The sequence below is a fragment of the Balearica regulorum genome, chromosome 1 (assembly GCF_011004875.1).
Source record: "Balearica regulorum gibbericeps isolate bBalReg1 chromosome 1, bBalReg1.pri, whole genome shotgun sequence".
Classification (NCBI taxonomy): domain Eukaryota; kingdom Metazoa; phylum Chordata; class Aves; order Gruiformes; family Gruidae; genus Balearica; species Balearica regulorum.
Window position 1 is genome coordinate 197,162,191 of NC_046184.1, and position 19,749 is coordinate 197,181,939.

The 19,749-nt window shown below is 43.2% G+C and overlaps 1 protein-coding gene across 5 annotated transcripts in view; it reads left to right on the forward strand.

Annotated features, from left to right (window-relative positions):
- ATP8A2 (ATPase phospholipid transporting 8A2) overlaps nucleotides 1-19,749 on the forward strand; it is a 340,357-nt gene that overhangs the window by 313,506 nt on the left and 7,102 nt on the right. For all 5 annotated transcript variants that reach the window (XM_075742143.1, XM_075742141.1, XM_075742144.1 and 2 more), the window contains 2 exons: nucleotides 1,911-2,015; nucleotides 17,249-17,340. In XM_075742143.1, coding sequence (XP_075598258.1) covers nucleotides 1,911-2,015; nucleotides 17,249-17,340 — 197 coding nt within the window. The remainder of the gene's footprint in view (nucleotides 1-1,910; nucleotides 2,016-17,248; nucleotides 17,341-19,749) is intronic.

A 19,749-nucleotide genomic window follows, 5' to 3' on the forward strand; every position in this document is an offset into this window, starting at 1 on the left:
TATTCACGCTAAGGGAAAAGAAAAACATCTCTCATCTCTTATGATGTATGGCAAGATAAACATGGAACCTTGGGGAGATTGAATAACTTGTAGATTTCTGGGTTCTTGTCGTGGGAAAAGTGGTTATAAAGGTTTTTAAAAGTTCTAAATACACTCAGTCATCAAGTTTGCAGTAGTAGGTACAGCCTCTTTAAAAGGTAAGCGATGCGTTCAAGGTCAAAATTTCAATGTATTTACTCAAAGAGTGTGATAGTGAAATCTGCTGTAAAGATTATAAGAATTAATAGCTCAAAGCTTTCTCATTTTAATCGCTGTAGGTTCCCTTCCTCAAAGAGGACACCAGTCTAATCATTAGCCTAACTAGTTACAGGAACTTGAATCTAATTAATTTCTGTGTAGCTATTGGTAATCTCAGATTCTTGAAACATTATGCATTTTAAAAATATTCTTGCTACTGATTTCTTCTGTCACAGTATGTTAGTGTCCCCTTGCAAACCATACACCTTTAGTGGTTTGTTTTAATAGGGTTGCTCTTCTAAGTACATCCTGATACTCTTTATCTCCAGATTTTGCTATGCTTCATCTTTTGTTGTTCTCTTTTTTCCTCTCTTAAATACAGATGTGTTTTGAAAAGTAGTTTTCATTTTAGCTTCTCATTTTGAGACATTTGGGACCTAATTCAGCAACACAGAGACCAGAGGACTTGGATAACCTAGTGTTAATACCCAGGCACTGACATCTAAAAGAGTATCAGCAAAGAATTTGTGGTCTTTGTTTCTTATTCCCCGTGGAAGGAGTAATAAGAATCATGCTTTTTAAAAATAAATGCATCTTCATTATATTTTAATTACATATACTCCAGTTATTATTTTTCTGCTGGAGGGAGATTGACATTGGCTTACATCATTGCTTAAAGATTATAGTATCTGCATGTAAGATTTTTATAAAACTTGTAAAGAAATTTTTGCCATCTCAAGAGTTGAGAATATTGTCTTAATGCCATGAAGCAAGTGGTGTCTCGGCCGACTTGGCTCCATCTTGTTTTCAGGCTTATTGTGCAGTTACATGCAAATCGATATTATCTCATGGGACATTTGTCCTCCTTTAAGTGACACGAAAGAGGAAGCCTATCAAAAACTGTGCATTGGAGAAAGATCCCTGCCTCTTGTATTATTGCTTTGTACATGTCACGACAGAGGGGACTAGATTCTCTCCTTATATCAATGTAATTTAGGCATCATAACACTGGAGCAGTAGGTAAAACTGGGAAACAAAGGCCAAAGTCTCTTCATGGGGGACATTGCTCTCCAAATTTTGATGGCATGTGTGGTACATGGATTGCTCTTTGAATCCCCAAGCTGGGAAAATAGGACACAGCTAGTCTTGTTACTGTCACTTTGAAAGCTCAGTGGGGAGAGAATTGCCTTTCCAAGTCATGTGAGACTGATAAATGAAAATAAAGGGGCTTGAATGGCAATTATTATCTGAGACTCTTCTCAGGTTTTCAGAGCAGTGCCACGCATAGCTCAAAAGACAGAGTCGAATCATGTTTTACAGCCATGAATATTCAATGAATCCCAGCTCTTTTGTCTGAATGCCCGGGTCCTGAGCAGTCCCACGGCAGCCGTGTCAGGTCTCCATAGTCCCGTAGCTTTGCTGCTTGGTTAGATTTTGAGTGTCGAAGCAGCTGAGCTCTGCTGAATTTGAAGTCCTTCTCATTTCTTATGTAGTATTTCCCAGGTATTTTTAACCTGAACTGACATGCATATGCTGTGCCTTATTTCCCAAACCCTCCAAGGGAAGGCCTTGTGCTTCTCATCCAAGAGGTAAAATTAGGGTTTTCTAGCAAAACAAATGTTCACGTGGCTTTTTTATGTTGTTTCTCTTTTTGTCTTTTCCTTGTGGTACAGGGCCAAGCATACCTACCATAAAACTTTGCTGGAGCAAGTTCAGGAGTTGGAGACGAAGACGAGAGAGCTGGGAAAAGCCATGCTTCGTGATAGCAATGGAAAGAGGTGGGGCAAGTCTGTGCTGATGTTTAAAACAGACCCTTCTTGTCCTCTCTCTTATTTATTTCTCAGTCACTATTCAAATCTGATTCCAGACAGGATAAGAAGGCTTCTCTCCTGTATTACTCATTTCTTGTTGTTCCTTTTCATGTATGTTGCTGCCACTGAAATCAGCACTTCCACTTTCATTTGTCCTGCAGTATTGCTGTGAGGCTGTATTGGAAACTGCTGCTCAGTCTCCTGCCTGGTAACATGTAGTGCTATTTATTACGTGGCCACTGGGCCAAACTGGTTTTGAAAGGACTTTTATGTATGTCATCAAAACAACAACAACAACAAATTTCAATCTGATAACCATGTCAGGGAGGGAACTGTCTGCAACTCAGGATATGAAGATTGTAGCTAAAAGGGGAACTGGCTAATCCAGTGTGCCCTACAGCTGCATTCAGTCTCACCTTAAGGGGTTTTTTTATGCTTTTGCTTTTTTTTCACTGCAACTTACAGGCCCCTGCTTTCAGGGTTCTCAGTTTCTTGTTGTGCCTCTCCCTTCTATCCACACCATATGGACTTGAACATATTGCTATTATTGAATCTTTCATTGTAAGGGGAGAGTATGTGTTGTGTGGGAACTTTTGTCTCGTGTGAAAGAAGCTAAAGAAAATCATAGTGAGGCTTTTGCATCCAACAGTTTCATCTGCCATCTCAGAATGTGGTTCTGCATCAGCTGGTCGGAAAAGCTCCCCAAGTTCAAAAAGGTTTTAGAACTAACTCTTCTGTTCCTTACACAATATGGCACCACATGACTTGCTAAGAAACTACACGATCATTAAACTGGATTTTAGCAAACCTTATAAACTAGCAAACTGAGTGGAATGGGCCTTTTAAAAAGATTTTGTTCTTCTGGGGCAGGGTCATCCTTTGAGCCTTTGATGTCTATTCTAAGGTAAACTAATTGCCATATTGTAGCTGCTGCTAAGACGAGCGGATAGTAGTTTTTTCAGCTGAACTTGCGAGTTAATAAGCACTATTTTTAGGGAAAATTATCAGGGAGTGAGTTTACCAAGATTATAGTAAACTGAAAAGCTTTAAACCATGCTTGTGTGAACTTTAATGTGTTTATAAGATGTCCTTAGTGACCAGAGCTCACTTCTCAGAGGCCGAGACAAAGTAAACACAGTGCTATTGATTAAAATCACTTCAAAACACTTGGTATGGTCAGTTTTTATTTTGAGTAATTTTTCTGCTGTGACTTCTGGATCCTACAAAACCCAGTTTATAAATTGTGTTCACTTGCAAAAGTTGCAAACTGCACATCAAATCATTGAAAAAGAAAAAGCAAACTTTGCAGCGCTGGTCAGCAACGGCAACCTTCCATGCCACAGTTAAAACCAACAAAGATGCCTAAAATCAGGCATTTAATTAAAAATGTGCCTTGTTTTTAGAGGGCTGAGGAGTCACCTTGAAGTCAATTGGAGCCAAAGTGCTTGGTACCAAAATCCGGTCAGCCTCACAGGCAAGAAAGGTGTAACTTGGTGTTGTGATGCCAAGCAAGTGGAATCTAGGCCAGCAGAAACCTGGCGGTTCCCAGGCGCGCGGCTCTGATATGAGCCCTTGGCTGTTGCTGTGGTTCTTGTCCATGCGCAGGATGTAAAGCTGCACTGGTGTTGGTTTGTACCATTAGTGGTTTCCTGCCAGTATTTAGTGCCAGCTATTGACAGCTGGAGAGGGGAGCGGGTCAGCTTTTTGCCTGATGGATCCCTGGGTTGCGAGGCGGGTTGACATACAATAGTGAGAGACACAGTTAAGCATTCTATCTGTTTATATGTGCCTCCGAGAACTCGATGGGTTTCTTCTTTGTTTATGCACTGTCCTGACTTTCTATAAATTTAATGGCCGTGTTGTAATGCATTCATACACTACATGTTTTCATAGCCTTTTGTTTTATTGCGTTCTCACTGCAAACTCTTTCATCTGCATTCCTCCTCCGTATAGCTTCACTTCATTCTCGAAACGCTTGCATGGAGATGATGTAAGGAATCCCTTCTGGCTCTCCTTCCCATTCTCCCTCCCCCCTTCTTTCCATGCATTTGTTTGTTCTCCTTCCTAATTGCTCCCAGATTTTCTGGGTGGTCCATCTGTGAACTAGATAATGGTAGAGTGCCTCTGCCTGCTCGGAGCTGGTGTGCTGTGCTTGTGATGTGGCCTCCTGAGTGCTCTTCAGAGTTGTTCTGTCTTTTATCTCTTTTGTTTGTCTCCTGGCTCTTTCACACCTGCTAGAAATCCTGTGCTTGTCCAAAGGGAAGAGTGAGGGTGGGAAAGACGCAGAGGGGGAACTTTCTGCAGTTACAGCTTCTCTGGTTCATGTTCTTCATTTTTTAAAAATTTCCTTGAAGCCGGTGGAAACAAGCACTGAGCCGTGTGTGCTGCTCTCCCATCCTGCCCGCAGCCCCGTCGCTCTTGGGATATTTCTGTGATGTGACATTATGCAGGAAGGGAAAGTAACCAGAGTCTCCTCATTTCTAATGGAAATTAAAACTGCACGGATCCATCACCTCCAAGTAACAGCGTTAGCTCTTGGCTGGAAGTATTCCTGAAAACATACCCATTAGGCGTTGGTTTGTTCAGGCAGCTGTAAAAGATAAGCTGACTGTCATCAGGGTCTATTTTCCTGGCCCACGTAGCAGACACTATTTTTGTTCAGTGTTTTTCACAAACGACGACAAAAAAAATCACACCCTGTTTACAGATAAGAGAAGGATTTAGGGAGCTAATTGCTTTTATCATTGCCTAGACCTTAGACAAAAAATGAAGTGCAAGATCTGAATGTTTAGGATTAATCTGCTAAACAAAAAGCAATTCACAAAGCCCAGAAAGCAGTGAGTGCGTCTAGGCTTGCACAAGATGCCAACAGCTTGCTGTGGCTCAGCTGAATTTCTGTAAAATGCGAGCAGGATAGCACCTGGGTCCTCCCTGCAGTGGGGGAAGGAGCGCTGGGGGATCTGCACATGCCACTTGGTACCGAAATACGCAGATCCTGTCTTAGAGGGTCTTCACCCTGTCAACTGTTCTTGCTAGACACATTTTTCCAGGTTAATAAAAAATGTCTTCGCTAGCGCTTGTTACATCCTTCTGAATCTTGGCCCCTTTGAGCAGTTTCTAAAAATGAATTTGCTTGTATCGATCAAAAAAAAGCAGGTGCAAATTTTCGCCTTACCAATGGCAGGGAGCAAACAGCAAGTGGTAGATCAGGGAGCATCTGTTCTGCGCAGGGAAGAGTGTCAGCACCCTGAGCACTACAACTGGGTCCCAAAACTCTTGCAAAAAACATTAGAGTGATGCTTGGAGAGTCTCAAGTGTATTGTTTTGAGCTGTAAAGGGTCATGTTCTCATTTCTCTGGATATCTCATCTGGACAGCTAAAATCTTTTCATGGAAGCTGGGATGATCTCAAAATCGGATGATTCCAGGAGTAGGGGATTTCATCAGGGGAAACAAGTATCTGGAAAACTGGCAACTCCAGAAATAGCTTGAGGAGCAGAGGAGGGAGCGCGCGGTAAGGGGCTGGTGATGGATCCCATGCCACGCTCGCCTGCTGGCTTGTGGAAGATGAGTCCCTGCGCTCGCCCTCCCCAGTCTGGCACCCGGCAGTGCCGGGCTGGACTCCAGCCCAGCCGCGACGTGAACAAGCCTTAGTGCGGGAAGGGAGAGAGGGGCTCCCTGGCACTCTCATGTAACAAAAGGCAGGATTTAACACTAAATTTACATGAATTTGGAGAGGTGAGAGGGGCAGCTCGTGTGCCAAAGCAAACACGGACATGTGGAGACACCTGCCCAGCAGACCTAATCATGTTAACATGCAAGATTTACACAAAGAAAACAAACAGTTCTTCTACAGGTTTGTGTTCAAAAGTGGCATTGAGTTCAGCTGCAGAGATTTTTGTGTCTTTAAATAAGTTTACAACTAAATCTTGGCTCATAAAGGGCCAAATCTTCAAGTCCTCATTCACTTTTCACTCCATCTAACCTCGCATTGAAGTCAGCAGGAGTTCAGGTGGAGTAAAGCCTGATTAGGGACCAAAGCAAACTTTACTTTGGAACCCCGTGTCACTTTATTGCTCCACTGGCCAGCTAGTGGAGAGCAAGCAAAGCTGTGCAGCACCCTCTTTGTGACAGTAGATTTCCCGTTTCAGAGGGTTTCTCTGTCTTGGAATTGCCAGAATTCCCTTTGAAAGTACTTCTTTGGTTGTTTTTCTGTTCTGTTTTTAGTTGGTTGGTGGCCAGAATTAGATTATTTGATACTGAAGAACAATGTAGCTTTCACAATTTACATCCTTTACAAGGACCTGAAGGGCCTGGCGGGGATGTGGCAGAAAAGTGCCTGCATCACTGAAGTGTTGGGAAATTCAAATTATTCAGAAATCTGGAAGGCAGTGTCTTGTCTTTAACGAGGGTGAAGGGAAGCGACTACAGAACTAGCGAGGTATAGCTGGGAGCAACAAGGAAGCACTGCGGTGTGCTTTTGCGCCACATTTTCAGTGTGCCTTTTTGTTCTTGCTGCTTTCAGACGCCCACTAATGATAGTGGGCCGCCTCTTTTTAATCTCCGTTTTGTAAAACAAATACTGTTTTCCAGTGTACCTAAACCAGCAGCTCCCCAGTCTCTCCACTGTCTGCCTTCAACGAGGAGGCACGCTGGTGGAGATTCTCTTTCATTTAAGTGCTTCTCACCAAATCTAACTCTGTTGCTTTAGGGAAACGTGCATGACCAGCTCTCCCCCCCCGAGAGTGAGCCGTCTTATTTATCTTAGCATCATTTTTATTTGGTGGGTGAGGGCAGATGCCCGTGTTGTTTCAATAGCTGCGTGACCCGATGGGTAATCAGTCTGCTGACACAGGTACCCGTGGAGACTTGCCCACTCCACAGGTCCCTGGGGAGGAGCAAGAGGAGAACGTGGGAAACTTGACTCGGGCTCGTGGCTGTGCACGGAGCCGAGAGCAGCGGAGCCGTCAGCAGCGGAGCCGTCAGCCTCGCACCGACAGAAGCAGAAATGGTAAAACAGACTTAACTTTTCTCTTAACAACCCCATGAATGAGCTGAGGACCTGATCTCATGCTTCCTGAGGAAGAGGCAAGCTTTTTCATTAAGATCAAGAGGAACGAGGCTTGGGCTCATTATATTTCAAAGCACTTTGTCTCTTTATCGATGCATTTCAAATTACCGCTACTTGAATAGGGAGACCGTGCCAGTAAGGTCCCTTCACATCAGCAAGTACAATGAATCTTATTTGAAACAAACTCAGTCTTGTGTTTTCAACTGGTTAAACGGCACTGGACGTTTGGAGCCAAATTCTTGTTTCATGAATGTGTTGACTTCAGCATATTTACTCAGGATACGCATGACTGTGATCTGAATCCGGCCCATCCAGTGCAGCTGAGCGTAAAATGAGGTTGAAGAGGGGAGAGGTGTATTTTGGGTTGTGAGGTTTCAGAGTCTTTTTATCAATTTTTCCAGATGTTCTTCACACCATTTCTGGGAAGCAAAGGCAAAATTTCTCCACCAGCATACACAACAAAGTGACTGGCATATTTACGATTTTTCCTTGCAGCTTTTCTAGTAAAAAGATATTAGACTCCTTTTACTAGCAAAAAGCACATAAAATGATATCAGTGGGGTTTTTGTAATTCTTTGATTCCATATGGTAAACATTGGTGTATGGTGGGTGGAAAATGCATAATTTTGTTTTGCTTTACACTTGTCCCTCTCTCTCTCCCTCCTGTCCCATATCAGTAAAGAATCATCACATTATTTCCTCATTTTAATAAGTACTGTTAATTTCTGGCAGTTCTAACCCCTATGTGTGAGGCACTTGAAATTACTGGGTTTGATTCTGCTCCGAGTTGAGCAGCGAGGAGGCCGTGGAGCAGAGGTGGTAAGGGGCAGAGGGCAGAGAGGGAATCAGAAGCTGGCCAGAGTGATGAAGCGGGAGTTTTATCATGCTCCCACTGGCACTGGGGACTCAAGTGCCCAGCTACTAGCGCAAACTAGTTGGAGCTGACATGCCCCTTCTCCAGTGCAATTAATTATTTCACATCCTGATTGTGCTTATCACGTAACCTTGAGGGAGATCCAGTGCACAAATAAGGTTAAAACCTGGTGACCTGGAGAAGGATTTAGAGCTGTGATCAAATCTGCTAGCAAAGTCAAAGTTGACGGAGGTACAGTATCAGCACAAAGGCCAAAATTAAGCTGTAAATTGAAAGGAAAGATTAGAAAAAAGAGAACATAACAAGATGAGAGTTAGAACTGATTAAGGGGCCAATCTCTCTGCCTAATCCTGCGTTACTGGGTTGGGCACCGGGGATCTCCGCAGGGGAGAGAAGAAGAAATCTTCCCTCCAGGCTGCACAGCAGGAGAACTGCTCCATAACAACTATTCCAGCCTAATGGCTTCAGCAGTCGGCCTCGGCTCCTCTGCTGGCTAACCCCATCTCGGAAGGGAGGCAGGACAGCCTGCATTCACGCTTCTGATTCGTGGCAAAGAACGAAGTACTAAGTTACATGTAGCAAGGACAAGAAACAGAAGTTGCACTATGTCTTAACTATTTAGTGGACAATTACCAAATACTTAAAAGCTTGAAGAAAAGCAGTTTAGTTTTTTGCAGATCAACCAAATGTCTTGGGCTTTGCTCTCAGTTGTATCCAGACACTTTCAAAGTTCATCATTTTGTTGTTGCCCTGAGCTGTTCTTTAGCTTTTTTTTTTCCTCCAAAGAAAAGAAAGAAAAAACCTGATAGGAGGAGTTTAGAGTTTTTGAACACAGAAGTTGTTTTAGCTGTAGTCAAAGCATATAACTGGATTTTTTTTTAAATCAGAAAGTTAGGATTTAAAAAACAAAACCAAAAAATAAAAAAATCCCACCACCTGTACATAGAGACCAAGCATGGAAAACTTCAGCCTCCAAGGTAACTACTTCTGAAAAAATGAGTTGAGTAGGAAAAGAATGTTATAATTGCAACTGTATTGCCACCTTATCTGTAGAGGATGCGACCAAGCACCCACTAAAGAAAGTGCAAAGTGAGGCACTTACAGACAAGAAGTAAACAGCACTGATACCAAAAGGAGGATAGCTGAAAAGCGGCAAGCCACGCTCAGCCTTTTCTGCTTCTCAAACATTTCAATTGAGTCAATTCCTACATTTGGGAAAGGTTGAAGGCAAAACTGGGCAGCTTCAACTTTGTGTTGAGTTAGTTTGGCTTTGGGACAGCTGACAGCGATGCCTCCCCCGTCCCCTAATGAAATGCATAAACACATGCTTAATGCTTGCAGTGCCTAGAAATGGACGGCACTCTAAGCGGGGAGAGATCTCATTTATTATTTTCTTGGGCTTGTTGCTTTTCAGAGAGGCATGTGATGTTTAGTGTCTGCTTTTTTTTTTTAGATGGTATTTTTAAAAGGTGCTTGGTAATACTGTCTTCTGTTCAAAGTAGTACTCTTGGAAAGAAGTTTAGAATAACAGCCTCAAAAATGAAGGCTAGAATGGATTGTCCAAGTGATTTTAGGAGTCAAAGGAGGGACCCGTTTGGCTCTTCTGCCTTAGGACATTGTAAATGACAAAAGAAAATGTAAATCATCCTTGCTTGTCACCAAAAGGAAAAGCTTTACCCTGCTTTTAGCCGTACAACTTTAAGGACCAACTTGGGGAGAATTTTGTGGGCTTAGAGTGGAGAATTTGGTCCCAGAACTCTACATACTGTCTGGGTGCTGCCCGTGAGGGCTGGCTGAAGCTCGTGACATGCCTTGGCCTCCGTCTGCTGTTGCAGGGTGGTTCTGCCACTGACACGAGGCGATGTGGCACCGTGGGTAGACTTGCACGCCCCTGACGTGAGGCCTGCTGCTGGGGTCCTGCATTCAAACCTCTCAGATGTAATGGGAAAGGAAATGGGCTGCTCTTCTGGTGAAGCAGCATGCTACTCGGCCAAATCACAAGCTGTAACAACAGTGTTTCTCCAGGGCATTGGCGAGGGTTGTGGATCCATGGGGTTTTGTTGATGTGGCTGTAGGTCTGGCTTAAGAGTTTCCCAGGCCGTTCCTTACCAGCCATGGTCATATGGGCCCATCTTTGCCCTGTCTCCTCAGTTGGATCAGCTTGTGGGTCCGTGTGATAAATGACCTGAAGGGAGTGGGATGGTGTGGGGAGCACTGTCAGGTTCTCTGACCGACTGGTAAGGGCAGGAACCGCTTTAGCCATCAGTCACTGCAAAGGACGTCCGTGTAGCTGCCGCTGAAGTCGTGTGACACTCTTAACCTTTTCACTTCCAGGCAGGATAAACAACTTGCAGCCATCTGTGAGCTGAGCTCAGTACTGCGTGTTGCAGGCTGGAGAGCTTGCTACTGCACGGCTGCTCTAAGTATGCTCCAAGTCGGTCTTGCAGAGCCACACATCCAGGCACATTTAGTGCTTAACAGACAAATATTTGGCTGGACAATGTCAAATACAACTCATAAAGAGGGAAAGTTCCTTAAATAGTTGCCTCCTATCTAGGGAAAGGGAGTTTCTCTGCTGTGGCATGCTTGGGAAGCAGCTGGAAGGGAGCTGCTGTGTTAACAAGACGTGGAGACGTTATACCATGGCGGGGCATAAGGCCTCCAGCTTCCCTGGAAAGCTGGCTGTTGCTGAACCCTCAGCAAGGACCTGGGACTCCCTAAAACCTGGTTGTCGTGGTGCAGGAGTCATAGGTAACTTCTTACACCTCCCAGCCTGCAAGTAGCATACACCACGCTTCTGCCTTCATTTCCCGGTGGTTTGTGCCTGGTGACCCTTTGGTCTTCTAGCCATGTTCTGGGATTTTGTTGATGGCTTGCTGACTATTTACAGAAAAATGCAGAAGGAGCGTGGATTTGAATGTCTTTTTATTTCAGCTGGATCCTGAATGATTAAGGAGCAGTGCGTGTAGACGCTGACTCTGCAAAGAAAATGCTGATTTTTGTTTTACTGTTTATATGCCTCAGACACTTCCTTGTGAAATGCTCCGGAGATTTCCTTTGATTACGCTGCAGCTTCATTATCAGTAATGCCTGTTTGCCTTTTAAATTAAAAAGACCTCCTACTCCGATTGACCTCATAGTAAAACATTCCTGTAATCCAATGCTAGATAACCAAAAATAACATCTCCTCTTTGTGGACTGAAAGACAGAAACCTGCAGAAGCCTGGAGTCGCTACTTTTGCTGTTCTGTAGGAGAGCGATTCCTCTCTGCGATGTCTCCGAAGCCCAGAGGATGGAGGTGTATTTGCTCACTCAGCCCAGTCAGGCCTTTCTTCCGCAGCCCTGGGTTCTTGGGGGCATTTGAGCATACAGAGTTTTGCTGAACCCTCAGTATTAGTGGAACTTGCATTTGAGATGATTTGCATGCTTAAATTTTGAACTCCTGGTCTGTAAGAATGCTGTTTTTACTTTCTCCTTACACCAAGCCTGTGTTAGTCGTCATCTCTCTGCCCGCTGCATAACTCTGACAACTCCCTTATGTGCATTCAAGTAACTCACTGGAGTCTAAACTAAAAGAAAACAAGTTAAACCAGGGCCTGCGGCTGAGCTGGGGGAGTGCACGCAGCAGGCGGGGAGTATCTGAGAAAGGAAAATAAGTCTGCTCTGGCCGCTTGCAAAGGTGCAGCCACAGACTCTGCCTGGGTTACAGTACTCACTCTTTGTCCATCAGGAGCATGACCGATGGCGTGAGCCTTCAAGCAGCATTAGGTGGCGTGAAAGGTGAGAGATGGAACTTGTGAATGAATCCTCAAGAATACTTGGTGTGTCCTAGCAGCCGGAGAGGGATCCGTGGGTCCCCTCTGCCAGGTCATACTTGGGGAGAAGTCATAGTGCTTGAACCTCTGGTTCTTCTTTAGAAGAAACTTAGTGAAGTTTGAGAACCAAGAGACTGAAATGAAAATCAATAATCTGCTTGTAAATGGTTTGGTGATTAGGATTGATCAAAGCTGGAGAAGTCTGTTTCAGACCTTTTTTTCCTTGCTCTTAATATTTTATGTTGATGTAACTTTCAGTGACAGAAACATGTCAACAAAGAAACAGCAAACTTACACAAAAGTTACTGTTTGGAATGTATGGAAAAAATCAATTATTATCTTTTAATTCTAAAGATGACAGGGACAGAAACTTCCTGATCTTGTACCACATTAAAATGTTTAGCCACACTGGATTGCAAAAAGTTCTTCTTCTGCCCTGCCTCCCTCCCTGCTGTCGCAGTGCGAGGACAATGCGTTGCAAGATGTTTCTTCCAACAGGAGAGGAATGCAGGCCAGCCAGGGCTTCTCAGGCAGCAACGCATTTAACAGAGCACGTGACAGTGGAAGGGAAGAGCACGAGGGAAGATGAACGAGGGTTCATCTGCAGCTCCGTTTGAAAATGCATATGGGTGAGAGGCTGTGGAGTTAAGGGCGGAATTTCAGCCTAAGCTGTGGAGGGGTTTCTGTTTTGAACCAAGCTGTACAGTGATTTACCTGTTTTTAAATGCTGCGGCAGCACTGTAGGACAGAAGAAAACAGTGATGCTGCACCCACAGGCAGTAGGGCGAGGGGGTTCATAGCTGTTCAGATGACGGGAAGAACAGCTGCATGCTTGCATGCCCTCTGGGCTTACCCACTGATGTACATAGTATCTTGCTTGCCCTCGGGGCTTACCCATGGATGGGTATCTTGCACTGAAGAGCAAGGTTCCTTGCGTGTTTTCAAGGCACAGGGATAGCAGCTGGGATATGTGTTTTATTTGTGTCATCTTTTAGCAGCCCTGGATAGGCTTCACTAGTAGCTCAGTTCTTCCTTCTAGAAAGTGGAAAAGCAGAAACAAAACCAAATAATTTACTGTGTGTGTTTCTGACTGAATTCTGAATCATCCAGAAGGGCAGCAAGTTAAAACCAATGGCAACGAAGTGTCTCTGCCCGTTTGGTGTGCCTGCGCTCTCTATCTCCTCTAGCAAATCATAGCAAAACACAAACTCATTTCTTAAGAGTTCAGTTCTTGTAAGAGATGGGGGGTCCTGAATTATTTTTTTTAAGTGGGCTATGACTGTGTTTTCTCAGGGAAGATCCAATTTTAAGAGACACCTGCATCCACTTTAACCTCCCCTCCTTTGTGAGCCCTGCTTTTACCACCAGCCAATTAGTGGACTCGGGAGGACATTCTGGGTCAAGCTATACCAAGTACTGCAAATCCTCATTAACGCTAATTAGTGCTCAGTAGGTTAATTGGTGGTGAAGCTCATCTTTTTTTAATTACTTGAGCAAATGAGCCAGTGGGACCTTGTGGTCAGCTTTGAATTATTCTGTTTGTTTTGATGCACCTCATTTGAATGTGTAAAGCCAGATGTTTGTTGCCTAGATTTAAGGGCTGTTTGCGTTTGCGAGGGATGAGAAGAAGGGAACACAGAAAAAGAAAATGAAGGTCTCTGTTGACACCTTCGAGCAATTCAGATAAGAAAATAGAAGAGTCATTTTATTCATGGAATGGAAAATACTGTTATGAGATAACATGTTGCCTTTAGTTTAGCTTTTGATTTGTCATTCCCTTAATGAATTCATGTAATGTTGTTAGCGTAGACTTCCAAGCAGACAGAAATCATCTTGAACCTCTTAGCAAGCCATTGCAGAGGTATTCCTGGCACAAGGTATTCTTTATTATTGCTAGAAACTGAACCTGGTTTCAGCTGACTTGAGTAATGACTTTTTTAATCCATTTTTCATAGTAACTTTCCAAATTGGGAGGTTTTTTTATAGTTTTTGTTCTAAGCTGCTATTTGTTTTGTTTAGTTCAAAGCATTTTGTCTATGTCCTTTGTCCTTCATATAATTACAGAGAGATAGTGTCTCTCCCTTACCCCTTCTGGGGTCACTCACTGACCAACTTAGGCATATTTCACTGTCACTTTCCAGGTCACTGACTCCCATAAGGATGTCTGGATTTGTGATTGCTTCCTTTCTGACACCATTTCTGAGGTCCTGAGTATGAACACAGCTATATCCAATATTCAGAGTATGATCTCATGACCTCTTATCCTTTTTCCTCAATGCATCTTAAGATGCCATCCTTAGACCCTGTGGGAGGTTTTAGGCACTGGCTCTGAGTCACAGGAAAGCAGAATTGACACTTAAAATCATGACTAACGCTCGGGATTGATTTACAAGCAATATTTCTGTGAGCGAGGCCTAACCTGGTGCCTGTGAGTCTGACTTCATCATTAGTTTTGCATCAAAGTGCGAAGGAGACTGCAAAGTCTTCATTTTTTTTTAATCTGTTGGTAGCAGACCAAAACCTTTTCTGAAAGCAGGGACAGGGTATCAGTGCAAACACTTTAGTTAAGAAACGCACTTAACTTCTCTTTTCTTTCCTTTCAGGGCTTGTATTGGGAGATCTAATATCTGTTAATAAATCAAATACTCATCTGTTTCAGAAGAGCTGCGTTGCATTTACTTCTATGCATCAAGAGCTCATTTTATAGTACTTGACTGGTCTTGACTTACAGTCTATTTAATCATCCCTTGTACTTAACCCACAAATGCTCTAATTTTTCCGTGAGATTTTCTTTCTCTGCATAGCCAGGATCGAATATTATTTCCCAAATGGGAAAATCATATGTGACTTCAGTTTTGAAATTGTTGATTATAATTACCAGTATCAAAGGTAGTCTGGCTTTGGCTTCCTTAGAGCTGCAGTGTGTCAGTCATGTTCAGAAGTCCCTCGACAGCACACTTTCCTCCACACGTTGCATGTAGAAGCCTGAGGAGCTAACCATTTCTGGGCTGTAGGAGATACCGTCCTGCACTTTGTCTGTTGCTGTGTGGTAGACAGCCAGATCAAGAATTTGTTCCCTGTGCCTTTTGCTGCAGTGGTTAGTTCCATTCTCAGTGTAAGAATTTTGTGTCAGATGTTGCTTATTTGTCCCTTAGAACAAATATTTTTGATCAGTTTAAGATTACTTTTTTAAGCCACCTATCCAAAACCACCCTCTGGTTCTCCTGCTGTGATGGGAAAGACCCTGCCTATATGATGTCCTTTGCCTGCAGAAGATGAACAAGTATTCCACTTCTGTCGTTCGCAGGACAGCAGTAGATTCAGTGTTCCGCTACACTTAGCAGTCAATGGCCTTACAAGTTACCCAGCAGTCCTCCGCATACAGCAGGAGGTTGCGGAGCACAGCATCGCTAGCTTGCGCTATTGCTGATTGATTCTGGAGGCTGTCAGCTTCATAGGCCTGTTAAAGGTTAGAGAAATCTCATGTCTTGCTTTGAGCAGTTGGCGATTTCTTTGTGTATGTACTTAGTTTTCTTACAGCCAGGTGGCCTTTGGTTTTTTTTAACCAGTTGGATCTTCCAAGATTTTTAGACGTTTCCGTGCTGTAACCCTGGTTTTAGTGGAAACCTGTGGTGATCCTTTCTTCTTTGAACACATGTGTATCTCATGATTCAAGAGCTCTTAAAGATTATTTGACACACTCACTTGGTGTCTATAGTTTTGCTTCCCAATCTGTTACCAACTTCTATTTTATATTGAGGGAATACTACTGACTGCAGGCAGGGAAAGCAACCTGTCATATCACACCTGTTGCAAGTGTGAGTCTGTGGGGCCAAGGGAAGGAGGGGAAGAGACCAAGTGTCTGAAAATGCTGACAGTTTGTAAAGATCTTAAGGAGGGGTCCATAGGCTGCGCAAGTTTCTAGTTCAGGTGTCTGAGCTTAGAGACCACAGGAAGAGAGAGATGGATTCCTCCCTTTCTTTCGTGGACATTTCATTATGCACTGAACAGAGGCTGTGAGCCTGGGTACTACCCTAATGGACTATTAAGTGGAATATAAGCCTGCCTGGCTGGATTACATGTTATAGGCATCTCAGAGATTCTTTGGTTACTTTCTTGTTTGAAGTTAGCAAACTGCTTCAATGAAAGGGAGTTGTTTGTTTAAAGCTGGTGTAAGCTTGTTGACAGCAGCAGCTGTGCTTTCCATTTCTTATACTGAATGTATGTGAATTTGTAATCTACCCCAAGAAAGAGATCGATGTTGGCATTCAGATGTGTATCCGTGTTTGCAGCATAACCGGTGGAATTACGGCGTGTGAGTAAAGACGTGAGCGAACAAGCAGACTGTGAAAATGGAAACACAGGGTAAATGTGGTGCAAATGGGATAAAGGCACCGCAGGGAGCTGCACTAGAGACAGGTCCCTCCTGTGCACTGGCTCCATCTCCCTGTTAGGAACAAGGGTGAGATGGGAAAAAACCAACCCAGTCGCACAGGAACTTTGAACTAAAATAGACTGTAATATCTTTTTTTCAAAATCATCTGATACAGAAGAGTTACTTGAGGCTCCAGTGCAATGAGATTTGGACACCTACATTATTTTAAAACCCCATTGAACTTAGTGAGACTTGTATATGTAATTAAGTGCTTTGAAAGGTCAGGATCTTAGCCATCATTTGTTTATTCTGGGCATAAAGTTCTTGATTAAAGAAGTTGTGTTTTTAATAAAAATCAGAGGTGGAGAGTGTCTCTAATGATTTGTGTACATCTGTTAAACCTATTGTAAGCATACTGTATTTTTCACCTTAAGTTTGTATTTTCACTTTCTGTAAATTCAGTAATAATTTTTCAGGCCTTTGACAGGAACTGTGCAAACCAAAGGGGATTTTAATCAAAAACTGATTAGAAAATTTTCTTTCCAGTATGGGACGTGAAAATGAGTGTTCTTTAGAAGACAGAATTAATTCTGGGTCCCACCTTTGGTTGCTTCAGGCCATTTTGCAGGTGTGATAGAAGCCTTTTACCATGTGCTAAGCCACAATGCTCTGCTTCTTCTCTCTAAGGCATTTTGGGGGTGCCATGATTCATGTACATAATACTAAAGAGAAATCTCCTTTTTAATGTTCCGTATCATTTGATGTCAGACTTCTGATATGGTTTGTAATAATTTGTAGGTATCGGGCATTGAGAAATCACAATGATGGTTCTATTAGGGATGGATTAATTAAATGTAAACTTATACAAAGTGGCCTTAGAAAGGAGGAGTTTCCATTATTAGAGAGTTCTCTTGATAATGGGCAGTTTAAAGAGAAAATTCTTTTTCATGCTACAACCATCTTAAATACTGACAAAGTCAAAGCTTCTAAGTACTGTAAATACAGTTGCCTTTTACCTTGAAATTATCTGGTTACTCACTGGTATTTTTTTTTTTCTCTCCCTCAGCGTGAACGAACGTGATCATTTGTTAAAAAGGCTCGGCAGGAAAACTCCTCCGAGCCTTTTCCGTGCTCATTCTGTCCAGCAAAGTGTATCACGTAAGTAGTGGATCGTGTACGCATGTGTGTTTCACAGCAGTCAGTCCCAGATGAGTGAAGCGAAGGGTGATTATTTTTTAATTAAATTGTAGGTAGAGATAATCTAGCGCAGAGGCTGAGCTGCCAAGCAAGACACGCTCGTTTGGAAGTGGAATTAGTGTATTTGGCCCTAGGCAAGTGGAGCTCAAATGTGGATATTTCCGTAGGATCCAATCAACAGGCCCAAATGACAAAATCCCAGTACGCAGGTTCTCTAAATGTAAAATCCTGATAGTCTCGAGAATACTGTAAAATCAAAAACTCTGCAGGATAAAATAAATGTTGTGATAGAGGCTAGCTTAAATAGAGATGGTTTCTTTATGAGGAGTCGTATTAGCTGTGGTTAGCTAAGAATACAGCTTAGGATGTATTTCAGGGATGCCGTTTAGGGTTTCTGTGTGGTTTTGATGAAGAAAGCAGTGGCATGCAGAGCTGCCTCTCTCCTCTCCCTCTTTGTCCTCTGCTGGGAGAAGAGAAGCAACGTTCACACCTCACTACTGCTGCTATTTGGAATAGATTGCATTTCTTGTTGCTGTAGAGGTCATCCATGTATTCATCTTCTTAGAGGAACATGTGACAGGCCTTGATCTGCTGGACCTGACAGTTTTTTCAGTGTTAGAAAGACTTCCACAGCATTAAAAACAATCTAACAGCTCTGTAGGCCCACAGAAGGGGGGCCTGTAGGTCCACTGAAGGACCACACTGTCTCGAGGACCAGTCAACCCCTTCTAGTGGTAAAATGCAGTCTCTCTTGTGATTAAACTGGTGGTCAAAATATGCTCATCTTACCAAAGAAAATAGCCCCCCAGCGTGCCGTACTGCTGCGCGCAGGGCAAGGGGCAGGCACTCGGGATTTGGGTTTCGTATTGCTGTTGCAGCGAGAAGTGACACCTCTGAGTTTAAGAATCCCAGGGAAGACAAATCTTGCTCTTGGCTGTGTCATCTTCTGTAGCAGAAATGTTGTGGTTCAGGCCGTGGAGGCAGGGCTGGGATTTGAGAACCCAAATGCCTGAGGTATTCCTATTTTCCATGGGGAATTTGAGTAAAAGGGGTGGGACAGGGACAGATCTGCTAGTCTTTGTCCTTCATAGAGCTGTTGCAAGGCCATCACTGTCAAGGGATGTAGGGTCTTTAACGATCAATCCCATTGCTCCTGGGAAAAGAGGCCGGTGCACAGAGCAGCCCTGTGGACCCGTGTGCTCCTGCCAGGATTTAATCCTGTGCGTCAAGGAGCCAGGGATGCTGACAGCAGCACAGCTTTGGACATGCAAACACGGTCTTAGAGGAGATTTCCAAAGGTGATGATTGGCAGAGGAAATCCATAAAATGCATAAATAAATTGCTGTCAGAGTAGTCTGCTGTAGAGACTTAGCACAGTGCAGAAAGGAGATACACCAGTGGTGACTAGTCAGACTTGATATATATGCTTTTAGTCTGGTAGAACACATCAGCAGGTTCTCAGTAGGCGAATAGCTATTGGGAAAGAAAAATGAGATATTGAAATAAACCTTATTTTGTATAACCAGCTTCCCTATAAATGCAAATGATTACATGCTAAATGAGTCAGGCCGGTCAGGACAAGTTACAATCAGCCGTCTGTTTTTCACATGAACGTAAATTTTGATTGTGAAGCTGTTAGGATTGAAAAACGCTTTTTATGGAATACTCATGACTCTTAAAAACTTCTGTCATCTCTTGTCAAATGTTATTTTCCAATGTCGCATAGCTGCTATGTGTACAAGGCCATGTGAAATCCAGGGAACATATGTGCTGTTTTCACAACCCTAAATTGTACAACTGTTTACTAAATGCTAGAAATCTTCAAAGCAAAGAGTTGATGAATAGGGCAGTAGCCTTGACATGCTGGGCCAATATCTTAAATCACAGTACAAGCACTCTGTTTGAAGTCTTGAACTGTTCATATGTTTCCACCAGGCTCCAAGTTCCCAGCCTGCAAAGGCCACTTCTTCCAAAAATTGCTTGTGCAACTTCAACTCAGAATCTGACACTTGCTTATAAAGCAGGAAAATGGTTTGTTTAGTTAGAGCTGACAAAGGCTTAAGCTAATCAATTGCCTTGGTCCAAACAAGGAAGGAAAATGGGATTGAATTTCTTAGCACGGAATGTAGAGTTTGAGAGTCGCTTTATTTTTGACAACAACTGTTTCCAAATTTTTGGAGAGGAAACAATGCTTAAATAGTTTTGTTTCCAATCACATGGAAAGGAGAAAAATCTCATGGGGAGTTTCAGGGCTACTACTAGTGGTCCATGGTGAGAGGAAAAAGATGACTGAGGTGAGTGTGCAGAGTCCTGTATCAAAAGGCAGAAGCTCCCTCGGTGTGTTTCCTTAACTCGCTGTTGGTGAGGCAG